The 20,805-nt window shown below is 41.9% G+C and overlaps 1 protein-coding gene across 2 annotated transcripts in view; it reads left to right on the forward strand.

Moving 5' to 3' along the window:
- The first annotated feature begins 280 nt into the window (after positions 1 to 280).
- The window catches only part of LOC123758014 (alkaline phosphatase), a 47,307-nt gene continuing 26,782 nt past the window's right edge, over positions 281 to 20,805 (forward strand). Inside the window, exons 1-8 of one of the 2 annotated variants that reach the window (XM_045742141.2) lie at positions 307 to 437; positions 6,656 to 6,703; positions 12,834 to 12,905; positions 13,516 to 13,733; positions 18,835 to 19,008; positions 19,165 to 19,250; positions 19,458 to 19,563; positions 20,365 to 20,569. In XM_045742141.2, coding sequence (XP_045598097.1) covers positions 371 to 437; positions 6,656 to 6,703; positions 12,834 to 12,905; positions 13,516 to 13,733; positions 18,835 to 19,008; positions 19,165 to 19,250; positions 19,458 to 19,563; positions 20,365 to 20,569 — 976 coding nt within the window. In that variant the 5' untranslated portion in view covers positions 307 to 370. Of the gene's footprint in view, positions 438 to 6,655; positions 6,704 to 12,833; positions 12,906 to 13,515; positions 13,734 to 18,834; positions 19,009 to 19,164; positions 19,251 to 19,457; positions 19,564 to 20,364; positions 20,570 to 20,805 lie in introns of both variants that reach the window. The other variant, XM_045742142.2, reaches the window with a different exon arrangement.

Raw genomic sequence — 20,805 nt, forward strand, 5'->3', positions numbered from 1 at the left:
TGCTCAAAATATTTTGAATGCCATTGGCAATAGAGAATCATCAATATGTCTGAGGCCTGAACAACGAGGCATGTCCGCGACGACGATGAAGTGTGACAACGTTACAAGGAAAACGAGTTAGGTACAATAACGAAGTAGATTGGTTGGCACGAGGGCGTGAGAGTGTACCCTGTTGTGAAGGGTCGTCCTTGAGAAGGGGTCAAGTGTGGAGGGGAGACAAGTGATGGGGGGAAGGGGGGGATGAAGGGGATAGTTAGTGGTGACTGATGGCATCCACGGGTCATCCGAGATCCTATATAACATGGTGATATACTCTCTCTCTTTACGCTAGGCGTCTTGCTGTGTCTCCTCCACCACCACCACCACCATCATGACAGTCTCAAGCCTTCAACCACTGCTGCTGCTACTTATTCTGTCACACTGTCTGGCAGCTGGAGGTCAGTCTAATCCTCATATATATATATATATATATATATATATATATATATATATATATATATATATATATATATATATATATATATATATATATATACATATATATATATATATACATATATATATATATATATATATATATATATATATATATATATATATATATATATATATATAGACATATGTCGTACCTAGTAGCCAGAACTCACTTCTCGGCCTAATATGCAAGGCCCGATTTGCCTAATAAGCCAAGTTTTCCTGAAATAATATATTTTCTCTAATTTTTTTTCTTATGAAATGATAAAGCTACCCATTTCATTATGTATGAGGTCAATTTTTTTTTATTGGAGTTCAAATTAACGTAGATATATGACGGAACCTAACCAACCCTACCTAACCTAACCTAACCTATCTTTATAGGTTAGGTTAGGTTAGGTAGCCGAAAATGTTAGGTTAGGTCAGGTTAGGTAGGTTAGGTAGTCGAAAAACAATTAATTCATGAAAACTTGGCTTATTAGGCAAATCGGGCCTTGCATAGTAGGCTGAGAAGTGCGTTCTGGCTACTAGGTACGACATATATATATATATATATATATGTCGTACCTAGTAGCCAGAACTCACTTCTCAGCCTACTATTCAAGGCTCGATTTGCCTAATAAGCCAAGTTTTCCTGAATTAATATATTTACTATAATTTTTTTCTTATGAAATGATAAAGCTACCCTTTTCACTATGTATGAGGTCATTTTTTTTTATTGGAGTTAAAATTAACGTAGATATATGACCGAACCTAACCAACCCTACCTAACCTAACCTAACCTATCTTTATAGGTTAGGTTAGGTTAGGTAGCCAAAAAAAGCTAGGTTAGGTTAGGTAGACGAAAAAACATTAATTCATGAAAACTTGGCTTATTAGGCAAATCGGGCCTTGCATAGTAGGCTGAGAAGTGAGTTCTGGCTACTAGGTACGACATATATATATATATATATATATATATATATATATATATATATATATATATATATATATATATATATATATATATATATATATATATATATATATGTGTGTGTGTGTGTAATTCGGTGTCTTAGATTCCTTAAATTCCAAAATTTTACCATCAATAGTATTTTATTATTGGAATTTGTAAGCTTTAGCGACTGCATATTTGGGAACTAACTTAATAATAATAATAAATTTACTTATCAGTTACTGAAGTGTATTTGTAACTCATTTCACATAGAATATTTGTTTATTTTTAGTTTATTTCCCTGTACCTATTACTGGTCCGTATTTGATAAGTTTATACTTTATTTTGAATAGGCTTTTTGCTTCAATATTTGCTATTATAATATTTGGGATAGTAACATTTTGAAAACAAATATTGAATAAAGCATTAATTTGCCTAAATTCAACTGAGGATCACCATCTCTAGTGGCCATGACGGGGACAGGAAGCCGAAGGCTTGTCAAACCCTTCCTTCATTCCCCATTAAATTAAACCTGAAGATTTTTCCAGTTTGATTTCAAAGAAACAAATTCTAAAAGTTTAATTAGACACTCCATCGTGGTCCCACTGACGACTATTCCATCAGTTAGTATTAACAATAGGTCTACGGTCTCATATTCAGCCCGTCCTCCTAACCTACCACAGGACCCAGAACAGAAAACGGGACAGTGTGTACATTTCGCCAGCCGCTACCATTTTCTAGTACGACCATTTTTGGTCTTAGGGAGAGTGTACGTCAAAATACGACGGTTTATTAGGAGGACGGGTTACTCCTATTAACTCGTAGTTACAAAAATAATCAGGAATTAAAGGGGGACCATTATAAGCCGCCGGCTTCATGTCCCCGTCGAGGTTACTATAGAGATGGAGGCCTCTCGGGTAAGTCCAACGAAGTCATTTTTAAAATACAATAAACCTAGGTCTAATTACGCATTTTACACCACATAATGTTAATTAAGATGTATATTAAAAATATAAATGATCAACGTATAAGACAAGTTCTGTTAAGAAAATAATTATCCCAGGTGTCTTTGGAGAGCAAATTGTGTATGACAGGAAGTTATATCCTTAACTAACCTGGCCTGGCCTAACCTAACATGGCGTAACCAACCCTGGCCTTATTTATCCTGACCTAAACTAACCTGGCCTGGCCTAACCTAACATGGCGTAACCAACCCTGGCCTTATTTATCCTGACCTAAACTAACCTGGCCTGGCCTAACCTAACATGGCGTAACCAAACCTGGCCTTATTTATCCTGACCTAAACTAACCTGGCCTGGCCTAACCTAACATGGCGTAACCAAACCTGGCCTTATTTATCCTGACCTAAACTAACCTGGCCTGGCCTAACCTAACATGGCGTAACCAAACCTGGCCTTATTTATCCTGACCTAAACTAACCTGGCCTGGCCTAACCTAACATGGCGTAACCAAACCTGGCCTTATTTATCCTGACCTAAACTAACCTGGCCTGGCCTAACCTAACATGGCGTAACCAAACCTGGCCTGGCCTAACCTAACATGGCGTAACCAAACCTGGCCTTATTTATCCTGACCTAAACTAACCTGGCCTGGCCTAACCTAACATGGCGTAACCAAACCTGGCCTTATTTATCCTGACCTAAACTAACCTGGCCTGGCCTAACCTAACATGGTGTAACCAAACCTGGCCTTATTTATCCTGACCTAAACTAACCTGGCCTGGCCTAACCTAACATGGTGTAACCAAACCTGGCCTTATTTATCCTGACCTAAACTAACCTGGCCTGGCCTAACCTAACATGGTGTAACCAAACCTGGCCTTATTTATCCTGACCTAAACTAACCTGGCCTGGCCTAACCTAACATGGTGTAACCAAACCTGGCCTTATTTATCCTGACCTAAACTAACCTGGCCTGGCCTAACCTAACATGGCGTAACCAAACCTGGCCTTATTTATCCTGACCTAAACTAACCTGGCCTGGCCTAACCTAACATGGCGTAACCAACCCTGGCCTTATTTATTCTGACCTAAACTAACCTGGCCTGGCCTAACCTAACATGGCGTAACCAACCCTGGCCTTATTTATTCTGACCTAAACTAACCTGGCCTGGCCTAACCTAACATGGCGTAACCAACCCTGGCCTTATTTATTCTGACCTAAACTAACCTGGCCTGGCCTAACCTAACATGGCGTAACCAACCCTGGCCTTATTTATTCTGACCTAAACTAACCTGGCCTGGCCTAACCTAACATGGCGTAACTAAACCTGGCCTTATTTATTCTGACCTAAACTAACCTGGCCTGGCGTAACCTAACATGGCGTAACCAAACCTGGCCTTATTTATCCTGACCTAAACTAACCTGGCCTGGCCTAACCTAACATGGCGTAACCAACCCTGGCCTTATTTATTCTGACCTAAACTAACCTGGCCTGGCCTAACCTAACATGGCGTAACCAACCCTGGCCTTATTTATCCTGACCTAAACTAACTTGGCCTGGCCTAACCTAACATGGCGTAACCAACCCTGGCCTTATTTATTCTGACCTAAACTAACCTGGCCTGGCCTAACCTAACATGGCGTAACCAACCCTGGCCTTATTTATTCTGACCTAAACTAACCTGGCCTGGCCTAACCTAACATGGCGTAACCAACCCTGGCCTTATTTATCCTGACCTAAACTAACCTGGCCTGGCCTAACCTAACATGGCGTAACCAACCCTGGCCTTATTTATTCTGACCTAAACCAACCTGGCCTGGCCTAACCTAACATGGCGTAACCAACCCTGGCCTTATTTATTCTGACCTAAACTAACCTGGCCTGGCCTAACCTAACATGGCGTAACTAAACCTGGCCTTATTTATTCTGACCTAAACTAACCTGGCCTTGCCTAACATGACGTAACCAAACCTGGCCTAATGTAACCTGGCATAAACTATCCTGGCCTTGGCTAACTAACCTGGCCTAGCCTAACATGACGTAACCTGGCTTAACCTAATATAACCTGGCTTAAACTATCCTGACCTTGGCTAACTAACCTGGCCTGGCCTAACCTGACCTTACTAACGCTAGGATGGTTAATATTTGGTTTAATTTATAACTCATCAGAAGATACAATGATATAGACCCATAAGAGCGCAGCGCCCCGGTTAGCGTAGTATTATTAGTTAGGTTATGTACCCCATGCGTACCCATCCTCGGGGTAATGGTGGGAAAAGGTCACAAACTTATAATGGGTACAGGAACTCAACCCCAGAATTAATTAATTCATTGTGTAAGGGGACAAGCAGCCAATATATATATATTCACAGTACATGTTAGGCTTGTGTCCCCCTACCCCCCCCCCCAGGTCGAATTACTGACCCTCCCCAGGGTACAACCCCACAACAGGCTGACTAACTCCTGGGTGCCTATTTACTGCTAGGTGGACAGGGGTATTAGGCGATAGGAAACGCGCCCAACCATTTTCGTTCCGGATTCGAACCCGGAATTCTCGATTGTGGGTCAAGAACGAACCCGAATGTGCTGCCGAGACCCTTCTCGGTAGTACAATTTAATTTAATTTTAATTACATTCAATAATTTCAATTTCATATAATTACATTCAATAATTTTAATTTCATATAATTGCATTCAATAATTTTTAATTACGTCCAATACTTTTTAATTATGTAACGTACGATTATGTTACGTTGTTGGGTAGATTAGATACACAGTGTTTAGTGAGTTTTCATATTTATTTGTTAGTCTTGGATACAGCAGTGTCGTAGACGATGAGACGGAGCCTGGAGCAGCGCAGAGAGCTGAGTGTGGCCAGAGTCGTGGAGCTCTATGTGGGAGAGCGTTGTAGCTGGATGCGGTCTTGGTCTGCTGTCTGCTCTGTGCCGAAGCTGTAGCGTCTTGGAGACTATTAGAACTGTGCACGCCGAGTGCTACATTCTTGACTGTGGAAATTGTACTGTTGATTATTCTGATTGATTGATAAAGATTAAGCCACCCAAGAGGTGGCACGGGCATGAATAGCCCGTAAGTGGTACAATTTTTTGTTCAGTAAATCTTTTCAGTGTTCTGAGGTTGCATTTAATCGTCAAGCTGCTGTCGCGGGGGAGGATACTGCTTCACAGTCTTTATGAGGGTCTCCAGCTGCTGGACACCTTTGTTGACCAGAAGAGTGGCTGTGTTGACGGCTTCAGGGTGGCCACTGCATGATTCAGGGACTCTTAAAGCTCTTCTAAGGTCATTGGTTGCTTCACATTCCAGGAGATAGTGAAGTAATGGCTTTTCTGTGACAGTTTGGCAGAAGATGCACTCTCTCTCTGTCGGGGTTCACCAATCTCCCAGTTGCATCTGTAACCGAGACGTAGTCTATATAACCTAACTGCTATTTCCCTGTGGATTCCTTTTGGGATATTTAACCTTTCTAATTTGGTTGCCTGAAGATACCATGTTGCAGATGGCGAACCTTCAGCTATTCTCTGGTGTAGACAGTCTTTGTTGAGGTGTGAGTGACCAAATGGTTGTTGTTCTTGTTGTTTTAGATTTACCTACTCAGAACGAAGTATCCGTGTAGCACAAGCTATGGTGAGCCCGTAGTGGACTTATCTGGCACAGGAGCGGGGCAAGTAGCACAAGCTATGGTGAGCCCGTAGTGGACTTACCTGGCACAGGAGCGGTGATGCACGTTGCTGTTCGACTGATTGATGAAGATTAAGCCACCCAAAAGGTGGCACGGGCATGAATAGCCCGTAAGTGATGGCCCTTTTTAACCATTACCAGTATCAACTCTTGATACTGGAGATCTGTGGAGGTGCGACTGCACCCTGCGTGACGGGAGATGTCTCCTGTGCTACACTTCAGCTTCCTCCACTAGGATTGGAGGCTGGGAGAACTGTTACCTGTAATTTGGGAAGAGATTATAGCTTCTGCAATTGGTGCTAATTAGTTACACCATTAAGATAATGATAGATTGGAGCGAGTATAAGGTTTACTCGCTACAATTACTTTTAATTACATTCAATAATTACAATACATTCAGCTGAGCTAGTTACATAGTTTAACGTAATATATCAACAGTTTTGTAACCCAATGAGGCAAGAACTGGACCTCAACAAGAAATGTATCCTGCACTAAGCCAGTGGGCGTTGGAGCTCATTTTTACAAAAGTTTCCTATGTAAAATGTCCATTTTCTTTTATTAATAAAACATCTTGGTTTTCTTTGACAGTTCCTAAATGGCGGACTGGTCGAGATGAGAGCAAGACCCGCTCAGTCTGTAAGTAATAATAATAATTTATTTATTTATTTATTTATTTATATATATACAAGAAGTTACATTGGGTTTATGAGAGTACATAGCATGATGTGTTCACATTCTTGTAAGGCCACTAGTATGCACATCGTTTCGGTTGTTGTTGTTATAGATTCAGCTACTCAGAACAAGTTCCAAGTAGCACGGGCTATGGTGATCCCGTAGCTTACCTGACACAGGAGCGGGGCAAGTAGCACGGGCTATGGTGAGCCCGTAGGAGGACTTACCTGGCACAGGAGCGGGGCAAGTAGCACGGGCTATGGTGAGCCCGTAGGACGACTTACCTGGCACAGGAGCGGGGCAAGTAGCACGGGCTATGGTGAGCCCGTAGGAGGACTTACCTGGCACAGGAGCGGTGCAAGTAGCACGGGCTATGGTGAGCCCGTAGGAGGACTTACCTGACACAGGAGCGGGGCAAGTAGCACGGGCTATGGTGAGCCCGTAGGAGGACTTACCTGACACAGGAGCGGGGCAAGTAGCACGGGCTATGGTGAGCCCGTAGGACGACTTACCTGGCACAGGAGCGGGGCAAGTAGCACGGGCTATGGTGAGCCCGTAGGAGGACTTACCTGGCACAGGAGCGGTGCAAGTAGCACGGGCTATGGTGAGCCCGTAGGACGACTTACCTGGCACAGGAGCGGGGCAAGTAGCACGGGCTATGGTGAGCCCGTAGGAGGACTTACCTGGCACAGGAGCGGTGCAAGTAGCACGGGCTATGGTGAGCCCGTAGGACGACTTACCTGGCACAGGAGCGGGGCAAGTAGCACGGGCTATGGTGAGCCCGTAGGAGGACTTACCTGGCACAGGAGCGGTGCAAGTAGCACGGGCTATGGTGAGCCCGTAGGAGGACTTACCTGGCACAGGAGCGGGGCAAGTAGCACGGGCTATGGTGAGCCCGTAGGAGGACTTACCTGGCACAGGAGCGGGGCAAGTAGCACGGGCTATGGTGAGCCCGTAGGAGGACTTACCTGGCACAGGAGCGGGGCAAGTAGCACGGGCTATGGTGAGCCCGTAGGAGGACTTACCTGGCACAGGAGCGGTGCAAGTAGCACGGGCTATGGTGAGCCCGTAGGAGGACTTACCTGGCACAGGAGCGGTGCAAGTAGCACGGGCTATGGTGAGCCCGTAGGAGGACTTACCTGGCACAGGAGCGGGGCAAGTAGCACGGGCTATGGTGAGCCCGTAGGAGGACTTACCTGGCACAGGAGCGGTGCGGAGAGAGGACAGCGTTTCGGCAATAACAATAATATATTGTAATATATATAAAAGGTACATTATAGCAAGGTTTTATATCAACAAATAACTACAACGTAAGTTGACAGTTGATTACACTGGTGAAGATATATGTCATAAGTACTAATATTGGGGAAGTGGGTAGTACAAGACACAGTGTGAGTTTGAAGCACAAGGTAGGAAACTATGAGGGTGAAATTAGGTACTTTTTGGTTTGACTTTTGAACAGGACATGGGATGGACAATTGTTTAATTCATCAGGGAGTGAGTTCCAAAGACTGGGCCCTTTTATGTGCATGGAGTGTTGCACAGATTTAGTCTGACTCTGGGGATATCAAAGATATATTTATTTCTTGTGTGGTGCTCATGAGTTCTATTACATCTATCACGGAAAAGTTTCAGATCAAGATAGCATTTAAGAAACAAGGTTTTGTACATGTAGATAGCACATTTTTTTTTTGAGATATATACAAGAGTTGTTACATACTTGTACAGCTACTAGTACGCATAGCGTTTCGGGCAGGTCACTGGGCAGGGACCTGCCCAGGTTTCGGGCAGCGAAGAATCGCTGTTATAACCAAGTACCCATTTTACTGTTTAGTTAAACAGAGGATTTGCGCCCAGTAAATCCTCCCCGGCCAGGATACGAACCCATGACAAAGCGCTAATAATTCTATAAAACAAATAGCTTGCTTACTATAATATTATAATTACACAATAGTTAATTACTAAAGTTACACTGAAACAAAATGAGGTAGATTAATTAGAGATACACTCAGGTACACTGAATAATACAGTTTATACTAGAGGACACAGGCGGAGCCAGTGTACAATGGAACAAGGGAGTATATAAACAATAGAGTAAAACCAAGAAAAAAAGATACAATAATAAAGATGACAATTTTTTTTTTAAACAAAATTAAAACCTTTTGAAAGGAAAGGCCGAGCTATAGTACACATTGGTAGTTAGATGAGACTATCATTTGTATTCTAATTATTCAGCTGTTATCTCACAGTCATTCAGGAAAGAATTGAGGTGAGCTTCAGTGGTTATTACATAGGTTTTTCCAGTGTTAGTCTTCTTAGCTATAATTTTACCACTTCGCACAAAACAATGTTTAATTACAGGGGAATTTTTGCAGAAACCATGAAGTTTAAGTAAGAGATTTTGTCTGAACCTGGTCAGACATTCATTCACATAAACAGTGGATTTACTATAGAGACTGCAGTTCTGATAAGGTCTGACTTGCGGGAGCAGCAATATAATTTAACACAAATTTTCCTGTTATTTGTACCAGATGATTTGATATCCACTCTATAAGCTGGTTTGATGTCACTTGTTTGGATTGAATACCTTATCTTATCCTGCAATTCCTGAATCACGATAGCAGCACAGTCGTCTCTGTCAGAGTCTTGGGGAAAAATCATGTGAAAAGATAACGACAGAATGAAGTAGTTTATGTTATTCTGTTTCGTCTTGGGTAACAGTGTGTTGCTGTTGTAGGGTGTTAAGATGGTTCTCAAACTTTTGTAACATTTCTTCCTGTTTTCTAGTGGTTTCTGCTGGTTTAGAGTCAGTAACTGTGGTCTTGAGAGAGCTTAATTCTTGTTCGAGGAGGTCGACTCTGGCAGACAGATCTTGATTATTCTTGAGCCTGGCTATAGCTTCACCTCGCAGGTTTATTATTGAGGCAGATTGCTCTTGGATTACTGACAGTTGGTCTTCATGTATTTGGGTTAATAACTTGAGCCATGGGTTATCAGCAAAGTGCTTGAATTCGGAACAAGGGGCGGCAGCTCATTTAAGTTGATCCATAAGGCTACATAATTGTTGTATGGTCCGTGCCGATATTGGTGCACCACCCAGCTGAGATTGTTATTGTTGTCGAGGGGAGAGTCGGTGCCCCCCACCCCCCTCCGGCCCTCGTGGGAGGGACAACTGAACTAGTCATGTTGCTATTTAGTCCTGATAGGTGTGCTATCATTCTTAGTAGCCTTACCGTACTTGGGTTTGCTACTCACGGTAGCAGGATAAATGTAGGCAGGCACACAAGAGGGAAGACTCGTTGATGCCGCAGCAGTTTTTTTATTATTATTATTTTCTACCACAAACGTGGCCACACATTTACAATGCTAACCAGCATATATACATTTTCTTCTGTCCTCCATGGACAGGGTTAGAGATGTGTTAAACATATACTTCTGGGATTTATTGAACACTCAACCACAGAAGGTGATTCGGTGCTTTTAAAATGCTAAGCTAACCTACATACGTAAATACATAGATACACAGATTTATGGATGCTCTACATAAAGTGTTGAATGTGTCTTTTACATAGTGTCATTAATGTGCATTTACAAAGGTGCAAAATAATTCTGATCAGCTTCCATATATACTTTATACACATACATATACATACACACACATATACGTACATATACATATATACACACACACATTCATTCACATACATTTGTCTCTTTTACTCTGACAGGGTGAGATAGCTGATAGAGAAACTAGTGTGCAATTAAGCACTAAAGGTGATTAAGGTGCTTTTACAAGCTCAGGTTATATAGTTCCATCACATACATACATTGTATAATTGATACATTACATGGTTAATCTTGGATACAAGTCCAATATATCATCAAGTGTTCCAGTACTCATATAGTAACTACAGAGTTCAGCATACCTTAGCCCAGGGGGCGAAAGTTAGTCAATATGGGACATTCTACAATATAATGTTCAAGAGAGTGCATGTTTTCTCTTTCACAAAGTTGACACATTGTGTACTCGACATTTGGGTTTTGAGAAAGCTGCCAGATACGTCTATATCCCAGGCGTATTCTGGCCACTATAACATCACATTGCCGGGTTCTTGTTCTATTAGTCCCATATGTGAATGTCTCCTCACGATATCTATCATAATATTTAATGCTACAACTTTCAGGTCTTTGTGAATTTGTCAGGTCGGTGAGATCTTCATTAGATATTTGTGTAAGTATTCTCTTTGTCACTGCTAATGAAACACCCATATCAATTTCTACCACTGGTTTTCTACAGGCTGACTTAGCAAGCATATCAACAGTGTCATGCCTTGAGATGCCAACATGTGATGGTATCCACAGGAATTTAATTTCAAATCTGTTTTCTTTAGCAGCTAAAACATTCATTCGAATATCACTGACTATTTTCTGGGTGTCACTACTATGTGCGTTCAATGCCAGGAGTGCACTCTGCGAGTCACAGTATATAAGTCCACTGCCATTGTCTTAACAATTCAGTGGCAAGGTACATGCCTGCAAGTTGGGTACTTGCCCAATCATTGACGCGCTTCATTGCTGTATGTACGAGAGAAGATTGTTCAAATATATTACATGCACATCCGGTACATCGTCCACCTTCTTCTACAGAGCCGTCGGTATAGCACTGATATACATTGTTACCCATACTCTGAGTACTCTCAGCGATGCTGCACAGTGTTAACTGTTTTAATACTGTAGAGTGTACACTATCTTTCTTGGGCGCATTTACAAAATCAACTGATAGATCTAATTATCCCATGGATAATTAATCTGATTAATCATTAATTGAGTTGGGTACATATTTAATATTTTGATGGAGTTGGCTACCTTGTAGAACGAAAATGCATAATCAGATTTCGTTCTTCTTCTATAGACCTCAGGTGAGTGTAGCATATTAGAAAGTTTAGCTTGAAACTTCATGTGTTGTCTAGATCTACTCAATGCCTTCACGCCGAAAACTGTGCTAATAGACAAAATTCTCTCACTTATGGTAGGTAATTTTAACTCTGCTCTCATATTAACTATTCTCGTGGACTTTGGAGCCCCAAGGATGAGACGCATAGCTTCATTTTGCAAGGTTTCAAGAGATTTCAGCTCTTTGTCAGTATACAGTGTGAGATGTAGAGCATTGTAGTCAATCACAGAGCGTATAAATGGTACATAAAACATTCTAGCAAGTCTCACGTTAAGCCCATGATTGACACCAACAAGGACCCGCAAGGGCTTTAATCTCTCCCAGAGTCTCCTCTTGAGAGAAGAAAGGTACCCAGGGTCGTTAATGGGGACACCAAGGTATCTGTAAGACTCGCAGTGAACGTCGGGTACAGCTTCCCCCAGGGAGCAACACTAGTGAGGTCGAACTGAGATTAAGTGGGTTGGTCTTGATGATTGTTTCAATCATATTTGGGTCACTGAGTACTTAGCTGCCTTCAGGGGATGCTACATCATTTGTGGGTTGCTGAGAGCTCAGGGAACAGCAGATAAGAGTGGAGGGGCGGCGGGGCCGACAGGTGCAGTCGAGCGCTCGAGTTTTGTTATAGTTCTGATAGCTGATTTTTGCTGAGTGATGATAGGCTTGAGGTAGTTTGTAGTGGTTGAGCCCCATACACAGACACCGTATGTAAGATAGGGATAGATTACTGCGTAGTATAATGAGAGGAGAGCAAAGTGGGGAACATAACATCTGATTTTAGAAAGTATAACCACCGTTTTTTGAGACTTTTTTGGCTCCTGTCTATGTATAGGCCAAGGAACGTCCCTCATTTGTATTGGTAACGTTAACATTGTCTATCTGAAGTTGGATCTGATTTAATGATTTACAACCAAATAAAATGTACAAAGTCTTTTTTATGTTTAGTGTAAGTTTGTTGGTTGACATCCACGAGTGGAATATTTTTTAATTCACCGTTGACAATATTATTTAGTGTGTGGGGGAAGGGAGGTTGGGGTCAGAATAGACGAGGCTACCTTCGTCCATTCTGACCCCCCCCCCCACACACTAAATAGTCCACCTGCTGGTGACCTTTAATGACCTTGTTCTCCTCCTGCCCGGCAGATAAAGATCAGGACCACTTAGGGGTCATGGGTCGAGGTCAACACAAGACTAAGCCTTCAGCAGTGGTGGAAGGTAAGTTGACCACAATGAGCATACTGTCTTTGTTGTAGTTGTTAGTGGCTCTAGGAGCCTTGTATTGTTCTTGTTGTGGTTGTTGCTGGCTATAGGAGCCAGATATTGTCCTTGTTGTTGTTGTTGCTGGCTATAGGAGCCAGATATTGTCCTTGTTGTGGTTGTTGCTGGCTATAGGAGCCAGATATTGTCCTTGTTGTGGTTGTTGCTGGCTATAGGAGCCAGATATTGTTCTTGTTGTGGTTGTTGCTGGCTATAGGAGCTAGATATATGGTTTTAATATATATATATATATATATATATATATATATATATATATATATATATATATATATATATATATATATATATATGAAACATTAAAATATTCTTTCAAATCATTCTGCACTCTGAATGTTGTCTATTTGTATTTTATTTTGAAATTTTTGTTCAATAATTTATTTTATGGGCACCTTTCGTGGCCTGCTCAGATGACTGAGAACAGCTGCATTAGGCAGTATACAGTCGGAAAGGTGGGGTCCAAGAGCTAAGTGCTAATAGCACAAATAGGGTAAAACCAAGAGAGAGGATGGAGGTGAGGCAGTAGTCTTGTAGAGTCTTACGTTGACAGACAGCGCCTATTGGAACCTGAAGATGCAGGAGGAGCTGCAGGCGCAGCTGGAAAAGGAGCCCATTGTGCGCCAGGCGAAGAACGTCATCTTGTTCCTCGGCGACGGGACCTCCATCTCCACCCTGACGGCCGCCAGGCTCCTCAAGGGACATCGAACTGGTAACTTCGAGCACGAGGTTATGGCCTACGAGAAGTTCCCTTACTCCACCCTCATCAAGGTGAGTGCCAGAGTGGGCGGGAGTGAAGGGCAGATGAGTGGGCGGGAGTGAAGGGCAGATGAGTGGGCGGGAGTGAAGGGCAGATGAGTGGGAGGGAGTGAAGGGCAGTTTTTTTCTTTCAGGGATATTCCTGCGCGGGCCCTAAGCCTCTGGCTGGTTTTACTTGGGCGGAGTATGAGTATTTGTTTGACTCGTATGGTCGCTTCAGTAAGATTTTGCCCCATGTGTTTAACAACTTCTTCTGCTCTGTTGAATCTAAGTTGAAATCTTAATGGGTTTGTAACTGTGCACTGTGTTAGATAATGTTCCAGTGGTCTGTCAGGCATTTCTCCACAGTGCTGACATTTCCTCTCATCTTCTGGAACCTGTAAGCCTATTTCCCATGCACATGGGTATCCAAGCCTGATGCGATATAAGTGTGGGGAAAACTGCCGGGATTGATATGAGAGGAGAACTACTAGGGACTTGTACTGTCCTAAAATTAAAAATTTACTGTATGCAAAATTAATTCAACTAAAGTCTCTAGCTAGGGTCGTAAATCCTAGCTCCTCTTTTCCTAATGACAGACTGTGGGCTGTAAGGGGCCGGTGGGGTGAATGAATTAGTTAATTTTTTGTTTTTTTTTGAGATATATACAAGAGTTGTTACATTCTTGTACAGCCACTAGTACGCGTAGCGTTTCGGGCAGGTCCCTGGAATACGATCCCCTGCCGCGAAGAATCGTTTTTTCATCCAAGTACACATTTTACTGTTGCGTTAAACAGAGGCTACAGTTAAGGAATTGCGCCCAGTAAATCCTCCCCGGCCAGGATATGAACCCATGACATAGCGCTCACGGAACGCCAGGCGAATGTCTTACCACTACACCACGGAGACTGTAATGGTTCCACAATCCACTTGCAGGCAATTATCTCACATTAGCTTGTATTGTTTATACAAGATTAAGATTTTAATAAATTCAGTTCTATTACTGAACACTGGATCTGTTTAAAGCAGACATTTAAAAGTGTACACAGTCCAGCCTAGCACCATAACTATCAACAGCCAATATTCATTTACTATAAACAACAGTTTAAATTGTAGTAGTATGATATTAAATGACTTTAAATGTGGTCTAAGTACTGTTAACTAAGCAATAAAGATTATATTCAATTAGATAAACTTATATTACAAATTAAAGATAACTAAGCAAGCAATTGTTAACTTAATTCATATGTTCAAGGATATATATATATAGATATATTCAATTTATATGAAGAGGTTCAGTCAACACGATTTTCATCGGTTGGTGCTAATCTTGACAGTAAAATCCCACAGACTCAGACACATATTAACACATATCTCTCAGGCAGCTGTCCAAACTCTCTTCTCCTTTCACCAATCAGCCCGGCAGATGTTGTGTCCATCATACACTCTCTAAAAACCAAGGCAGGGAGGAACACCAGTGAAATTCCGTCCATTGTGTACAAGAGAGCCTCCCATGCCCTTGCCCCACCCATAGCACTACTGTTCAACAAATCTATAGAGTGTCACACCTTCCCTGATATCCTCAAAAAAGCAAGAGTAACGCCAGTCCATAAAGGAGGCAATCCGGCGGACATAAACAATTATAGACCAATATCAAATCAACCCATTCTATCAAAAATATTTGAAAAAATTATTTACAAACAGCTCTATTCCTACCTCGTAAAATTCGACATACTCAGCCCCTGCCAGTTTGGCTTCCGGTCCCAAAAGAGCACCAATGATGCAATCATTAGTCTCCTTGACATTATCTACTCAGCCCTTGACAAAAATGAGTTTCCGATTGGACTCTTCATTGACCTAAGAAAAGCCTTTGATACTGTTAATCACAACTACCTCTTACTTAAACTCCAGCATTATAGAATCCGAGGCCTTGCCCTTGACTACATCCGATCCTATCTTAGTGACAGACACCAATATGTAACCATCAATGATACAACTTCTTCCACTCTACCAATTACCGTTGGAGTGCCACAGGGCAGCATCTTAGGACCTCTTCTATTTCTTATATATATAAACGATCTGCCTAATGTCTCTAATATTCTCAAACCTATACTGTTTGCTGACGATACTACTCTTATCTATTCAAACCTCAACCCACATACACTAAATAATGTTGTGAATAATGAATTAAAAAAAGTCCACTTATGGATGTCAACGAACAAACTAACATTAAACATCGAAAAGACTTACTACATCTTATTTGGAAGCAAATCATCAAATGCAATTCAGCTACAGATAGACAACATCAACATCAGTAATAAAAATGATGGCAAATTTCTTGGCCTATTCCTAGACAAGAGACTCAACTTCAGCACCCACATTCAACACATAACTAAGAAAGTCTCTAAGACAGTTGGTATACTCTCCAAAATCAGATATTATGTTCCTAACTCTGCTCTCCTCTCACTATATTATGCACTAATCTACCCCTATCTTAATTATGGTATCTGTGCATGGGGGTCTACCACTGCAAACCACCTTAAGCCCATCATCACACAGCAAAAATCTGCTATCAGAATAATAACTAACTCTGCTTTCAGACAACACTCAGCTCCATTGTTTAAATCCCTAAACTTGCTAAATATTAACTCCCTCCACACATTCTCCTGTGTCAACTACATTTACAAAACCCTGTTCTCAAATGCAAACCATGCTCTGAAACTCTCCCTGGACAGATGTAATAGGACCCATTATCACCACACCAGAAATAACATTTTTAAAATGAAATAAATAAAAAGAAAAAATAAAGAAATAAATTTTTTGTCAACTACCATTCAAGCTGTCATTGCAATCAATCTCAGCTACCTATGTGCTTTAATATACTGTACCTACAATTTTCTCTCATCTTTTTTTCATTTCATGTAATCTGTTATCATTTTTTTGTCTATAATTTTTGCAAGTATTTACCTCCTTAAAATTGTCTTAGATTAAGGACCTGCCCGAAACGCTGCGCGTGCTAGTGGCTTTACAAGACTGTAATTACCATATTTGTATCCTCACATTCCTTATGTACATTCTTGTATATGCATAAATAAATAAATAAATAAAGATTGAAGCTTTTTTCACACAAGGGTCACTCATGAGGTTTTCTTTATCTCGTGAGTGTCTTTATGCTTGGAAAAGATTCAGCTGCTGCAATATTAATAAACTTACTGAAATATGAGGCGTTGCCTCACTCTATAACCGACAGACAGACTTATTGGATATATTAAAGTTATACAAGCATACAATTAGCCAATTAATACACTAAATAACATTCAATATACTTCTCTGAATGCCGGGTGCCTGTCTGCCAAGTGTGCCAGACCGGATAACTCTCTTGTCGAGTTTAGGCATGATATTTTATATCACAGCTTTGCTCTGTAATGTTCTAGTAGCGTTGCTAATTGATTATGTCTTTAATTGCGGTTGCAATAGGCTAGATAAGTGATGATGGTGGAGGTGGAGACAGCAATACCTTGTGTGCGCCACTCTACTCTTATTTAGATATTTTCTAGGAATTTTTCCTTGTAGATATATTGTCCAGGTACTCCTCCAGTTCTAGAGAGTAATCACTGGTGATAAAGATAATTGGATAAGGTGTCCTAAGCTGAATAATTGTTCGCAAGGCACTGTGACACGTTTTCACTGTTTTGTAAACACAAGCGTTTTGGCTCGGCGGTGGTGGGTGCTTCTCTCCCAGCCATCGTCCCCCCCCCCCCCCCCCCATGCTCCCTGAGCACGGTAGCCTTCAATGAATATTGATTGATTATTTTTACTGTCTAGACATATGAGTGAGATAAGATGTGATTATAATATAATTAGAAATAAGATTTAAAGATTATAAGTAGTACTTGCTAGCACTATTGATTCTTATTAAGGATTTGATATAATCCCTACCGGAAATCGATTCTATTGTTCCAATAGTTTTTTAATTAAGAAATCCTTCTAGAAGCTTCTGGATCCTTGAGAAATCATGCACAAAGGCATGTAGGCAACCAAGGGCGCTATGGTCATACGTGATCATAGGTGGCATTGTCTTGTAGGATCTTGGAATATAATGGAATATAATGAATCTGTAGTGAGTCTGATATGATTTTGAAATGATTTTATTATGATTTAGATACGATATAGAAATAATACATTTCTTAGATAATAATATAGATATAGTGGGTAAAAATTTCCCACAGTAAGTGTACTTCTGTTGTTCTACTGCTCCCTTTCATCAAACTAAGTGGTTCATAGTTGGTTGAATTTTTGTACCAACCCGCAGATCCTGATGTTGCAACTGTTGTGTTGTGGTCACTGTACATCTTCTGCATTGCTCTGTTTCTAATTACTTTCTTAATCTGTGATAAACTCTGTGGTATGTAAATGTCTGCATTTCTTCTCTTAGTTGCAAGTTTTGCAGCTTCGTCTACAATGTCATTTCATATTATACCCACATGACTTGGCACCCAGTTGATAAGTACCCGTCGGCCAAAATGGGGAGATGAGTGGGAGAGAGTGAAGGGAAAGGAGAATGAGAGGGCAGAAGGGACTAAGAGTGGGAGTTAAATGTCCCACATCATCCCCCCATAAGGTGTGTCAATAATCTCCCACCACGGCAGACACACCTCCCACCTGAGTGGCGGAGGCTGTGAGCATCATGGCGGCCATGACACACTGGTGTGTGTGTGGGGGGGGGGGGGAATAAGACAATAATAAAGGTAGTGCAGATATTGGCCCAGACCATGTTGTTGTTATTGTTGTTGTTTTAGCTGCAGCAACTGGGAACCCAGAGTTGCAAGTAGCACAGGCTATGGTGAGCCCATAGTGGACTTACCTTTCACAGAAGCAGGGCTGTAACTGTCCTGGCCCAGACCAGGCAAACTCATTCACATGTCTAATCGGTACAGCGACGGCCTCGCTTCTTATAGGGTCGGCGTTCGATCCCTGATAGTTAAAATGGTTGGGCACCTTCACTCCTTGCTCATATCCCAGCTGTTAGTCTGTCCCATATCCATTGCAAGTGGTATATATAGTGATAGTGGACTAGTGGTGTCTCCTGGCAATGACGTTACTCATGTGCCTGAGGTGCCTGGTTCCCTTACAGACGTACAGCGCGGACAAGGTGGTGACGGACTCGGCCGCCAGCTCCACCGCCTACCTCAGCGGGGTGAAGGGCAACCAGGCCACCATCGGGGTGGACGCCAATGTCCAGCTGGCCGACTGCAACGCCATGAACGTCCCCCAGTTCCATACCCACAGTATCCTCAAGAACTTCCAGGTGAGGGTACATGTTGCAGCTGGTGTCCCTCAGGTCAATGTGTGTGAGAGAGAAAGTTAGCTAACATGCTTGCCCTTGTATCTACATCTCTCATGTATGTGCACAAATGTGTTGGTTAATGGTGAGTAAATAATAATGGGTGGCGTGTTCCCACAGGACGCTGGGCGCTCCACTGGCATAGTCACAGTGACTCGTGTGACCCATGCCTCACCTGCCGGCACATACGCTCACACCGCTGAGAGGTGAGTCAGGCCAGAGGTAGCCAGCGAGGTGAGTCTGGTGCAGTATAGCGGGCAGGAAGGTGAGTCACATGCACATTTGCAGACAAAAAGATGAGTAAACACAGATGTAGTCTCCACAACGGGTCCACAGTCTAGAGAGATGAGTGAGGGTGAATATCGTGACACGTGTGGTCGTTGTAGTGTGATGACATGTTGAGTCGTCCCCAGGCATTGGGAGAGTGACGACGACATCAACGACGCCGAGGGCGACCCAGACCTGTGCGACGACATCGCAGAGCAGCTGATACTGGGCGAGACTGGCTCCAGGATCAAGGTAGGCCTACCAGCTCGTCCTCCTAACGTTCCCCCAACGTCATTAAGAAACTGTCCTACTAAAGTGCCCTTATCCTAACCTACCACACGACCCAAAACAGAAAATGGGACAGTGTGTCACAGTTCGCCAGCCGCTATCATTTTCTAGTACGATAATTTTTGGCCTTAGGGAGAGTATACGCGAGAGTATATACCCTTCGTGACCCTACACGACACTTATACGATCCAATACAACCTCCTATGGCACCTGAGGATCTTCATGAATAATAATAATAATAATAATAATAATAATTTTTATTTAGGCAAAGGTACATACATAAAGAGATTTTACAAAGTTTGTTGGCTTTATAGATAAGAGCTAGTACATACAATGCCTAAAGCCACTATTACGCAAAGCGTTTCGGGCAGAGACACTCTACAACACTTGCACAACTCCCATACGACTATTATGAGTTAAAATCTCTCTCTTTGATCAATAACTAACACTAGGAACATCTGGTTTAATCATTAAAAGAGCGATATGCACACACGCAACAAATCCTGCAACAAAAGTTTGCAATGAAGATTATTTCTACGTTATTTCTAAATATTCGAGTGTACGATAACATGTACACTTCCGGCACCAAACACTGATCTTGAGTGGCTGACGTAGAAAAATAACACGCAAAAATAAAAATAAAACAGGTAAACTGAAAATATATTATAAATAAATACACAATATAAATGTAAAATATAATACAATACACGAATATGTTGGTAAAATTTTGAAATATTTAAATTTGAATATTGGCGGGCGTTGCAGGTTATCCTTGGTGGCGGGCGTCAGAAGTTTACACCTAAAAATGTGGTAGAGGATCCTGAAGGCGGCGACGGAGGCAAGAGAGACGACGGCAAGAATCTTATACAAACTTGGATTGACCAGAAAGTTCTTCTTGGCAATTCATCATACGTGTGGCACCGCAACGACCTCCTTACCCTAGACACTGCCCATACTGACTACCTCATGGGTGAGACTGTCTAATACTCTCTGTCTATGGAGGAGTTTATATACCATCTCAACGTTCCATATATTTAGCGCTATATATATATATATCTTTACGAATATATATGACAGCCAAGCAGACTATATTATGGTAAAAGTTATCGTACCGGTGGATAGCATCGAATGAAATACCTGTTAATTCTATCTCCTTCCCTGGCCATTGCAACATAGCCCCTGGCTAATGACCCAACTACTTAACAG

The sequence above is a fragment of the Procambarus clarkii genome, chromosome 40 (assembly GCF_040958095.1).
Source record: "Procambarus clarkii isolate CNS0578487 chromosome 40, FALCON_Pclarkii_2.0, whole genome shotgun sequence".
Lineage (NCBI taxonomy): Eukaryota > Metazoa > Arthropoda > Malacostraca > Decapoda > Cambaridae > Procambarus > Procambarus clarkii.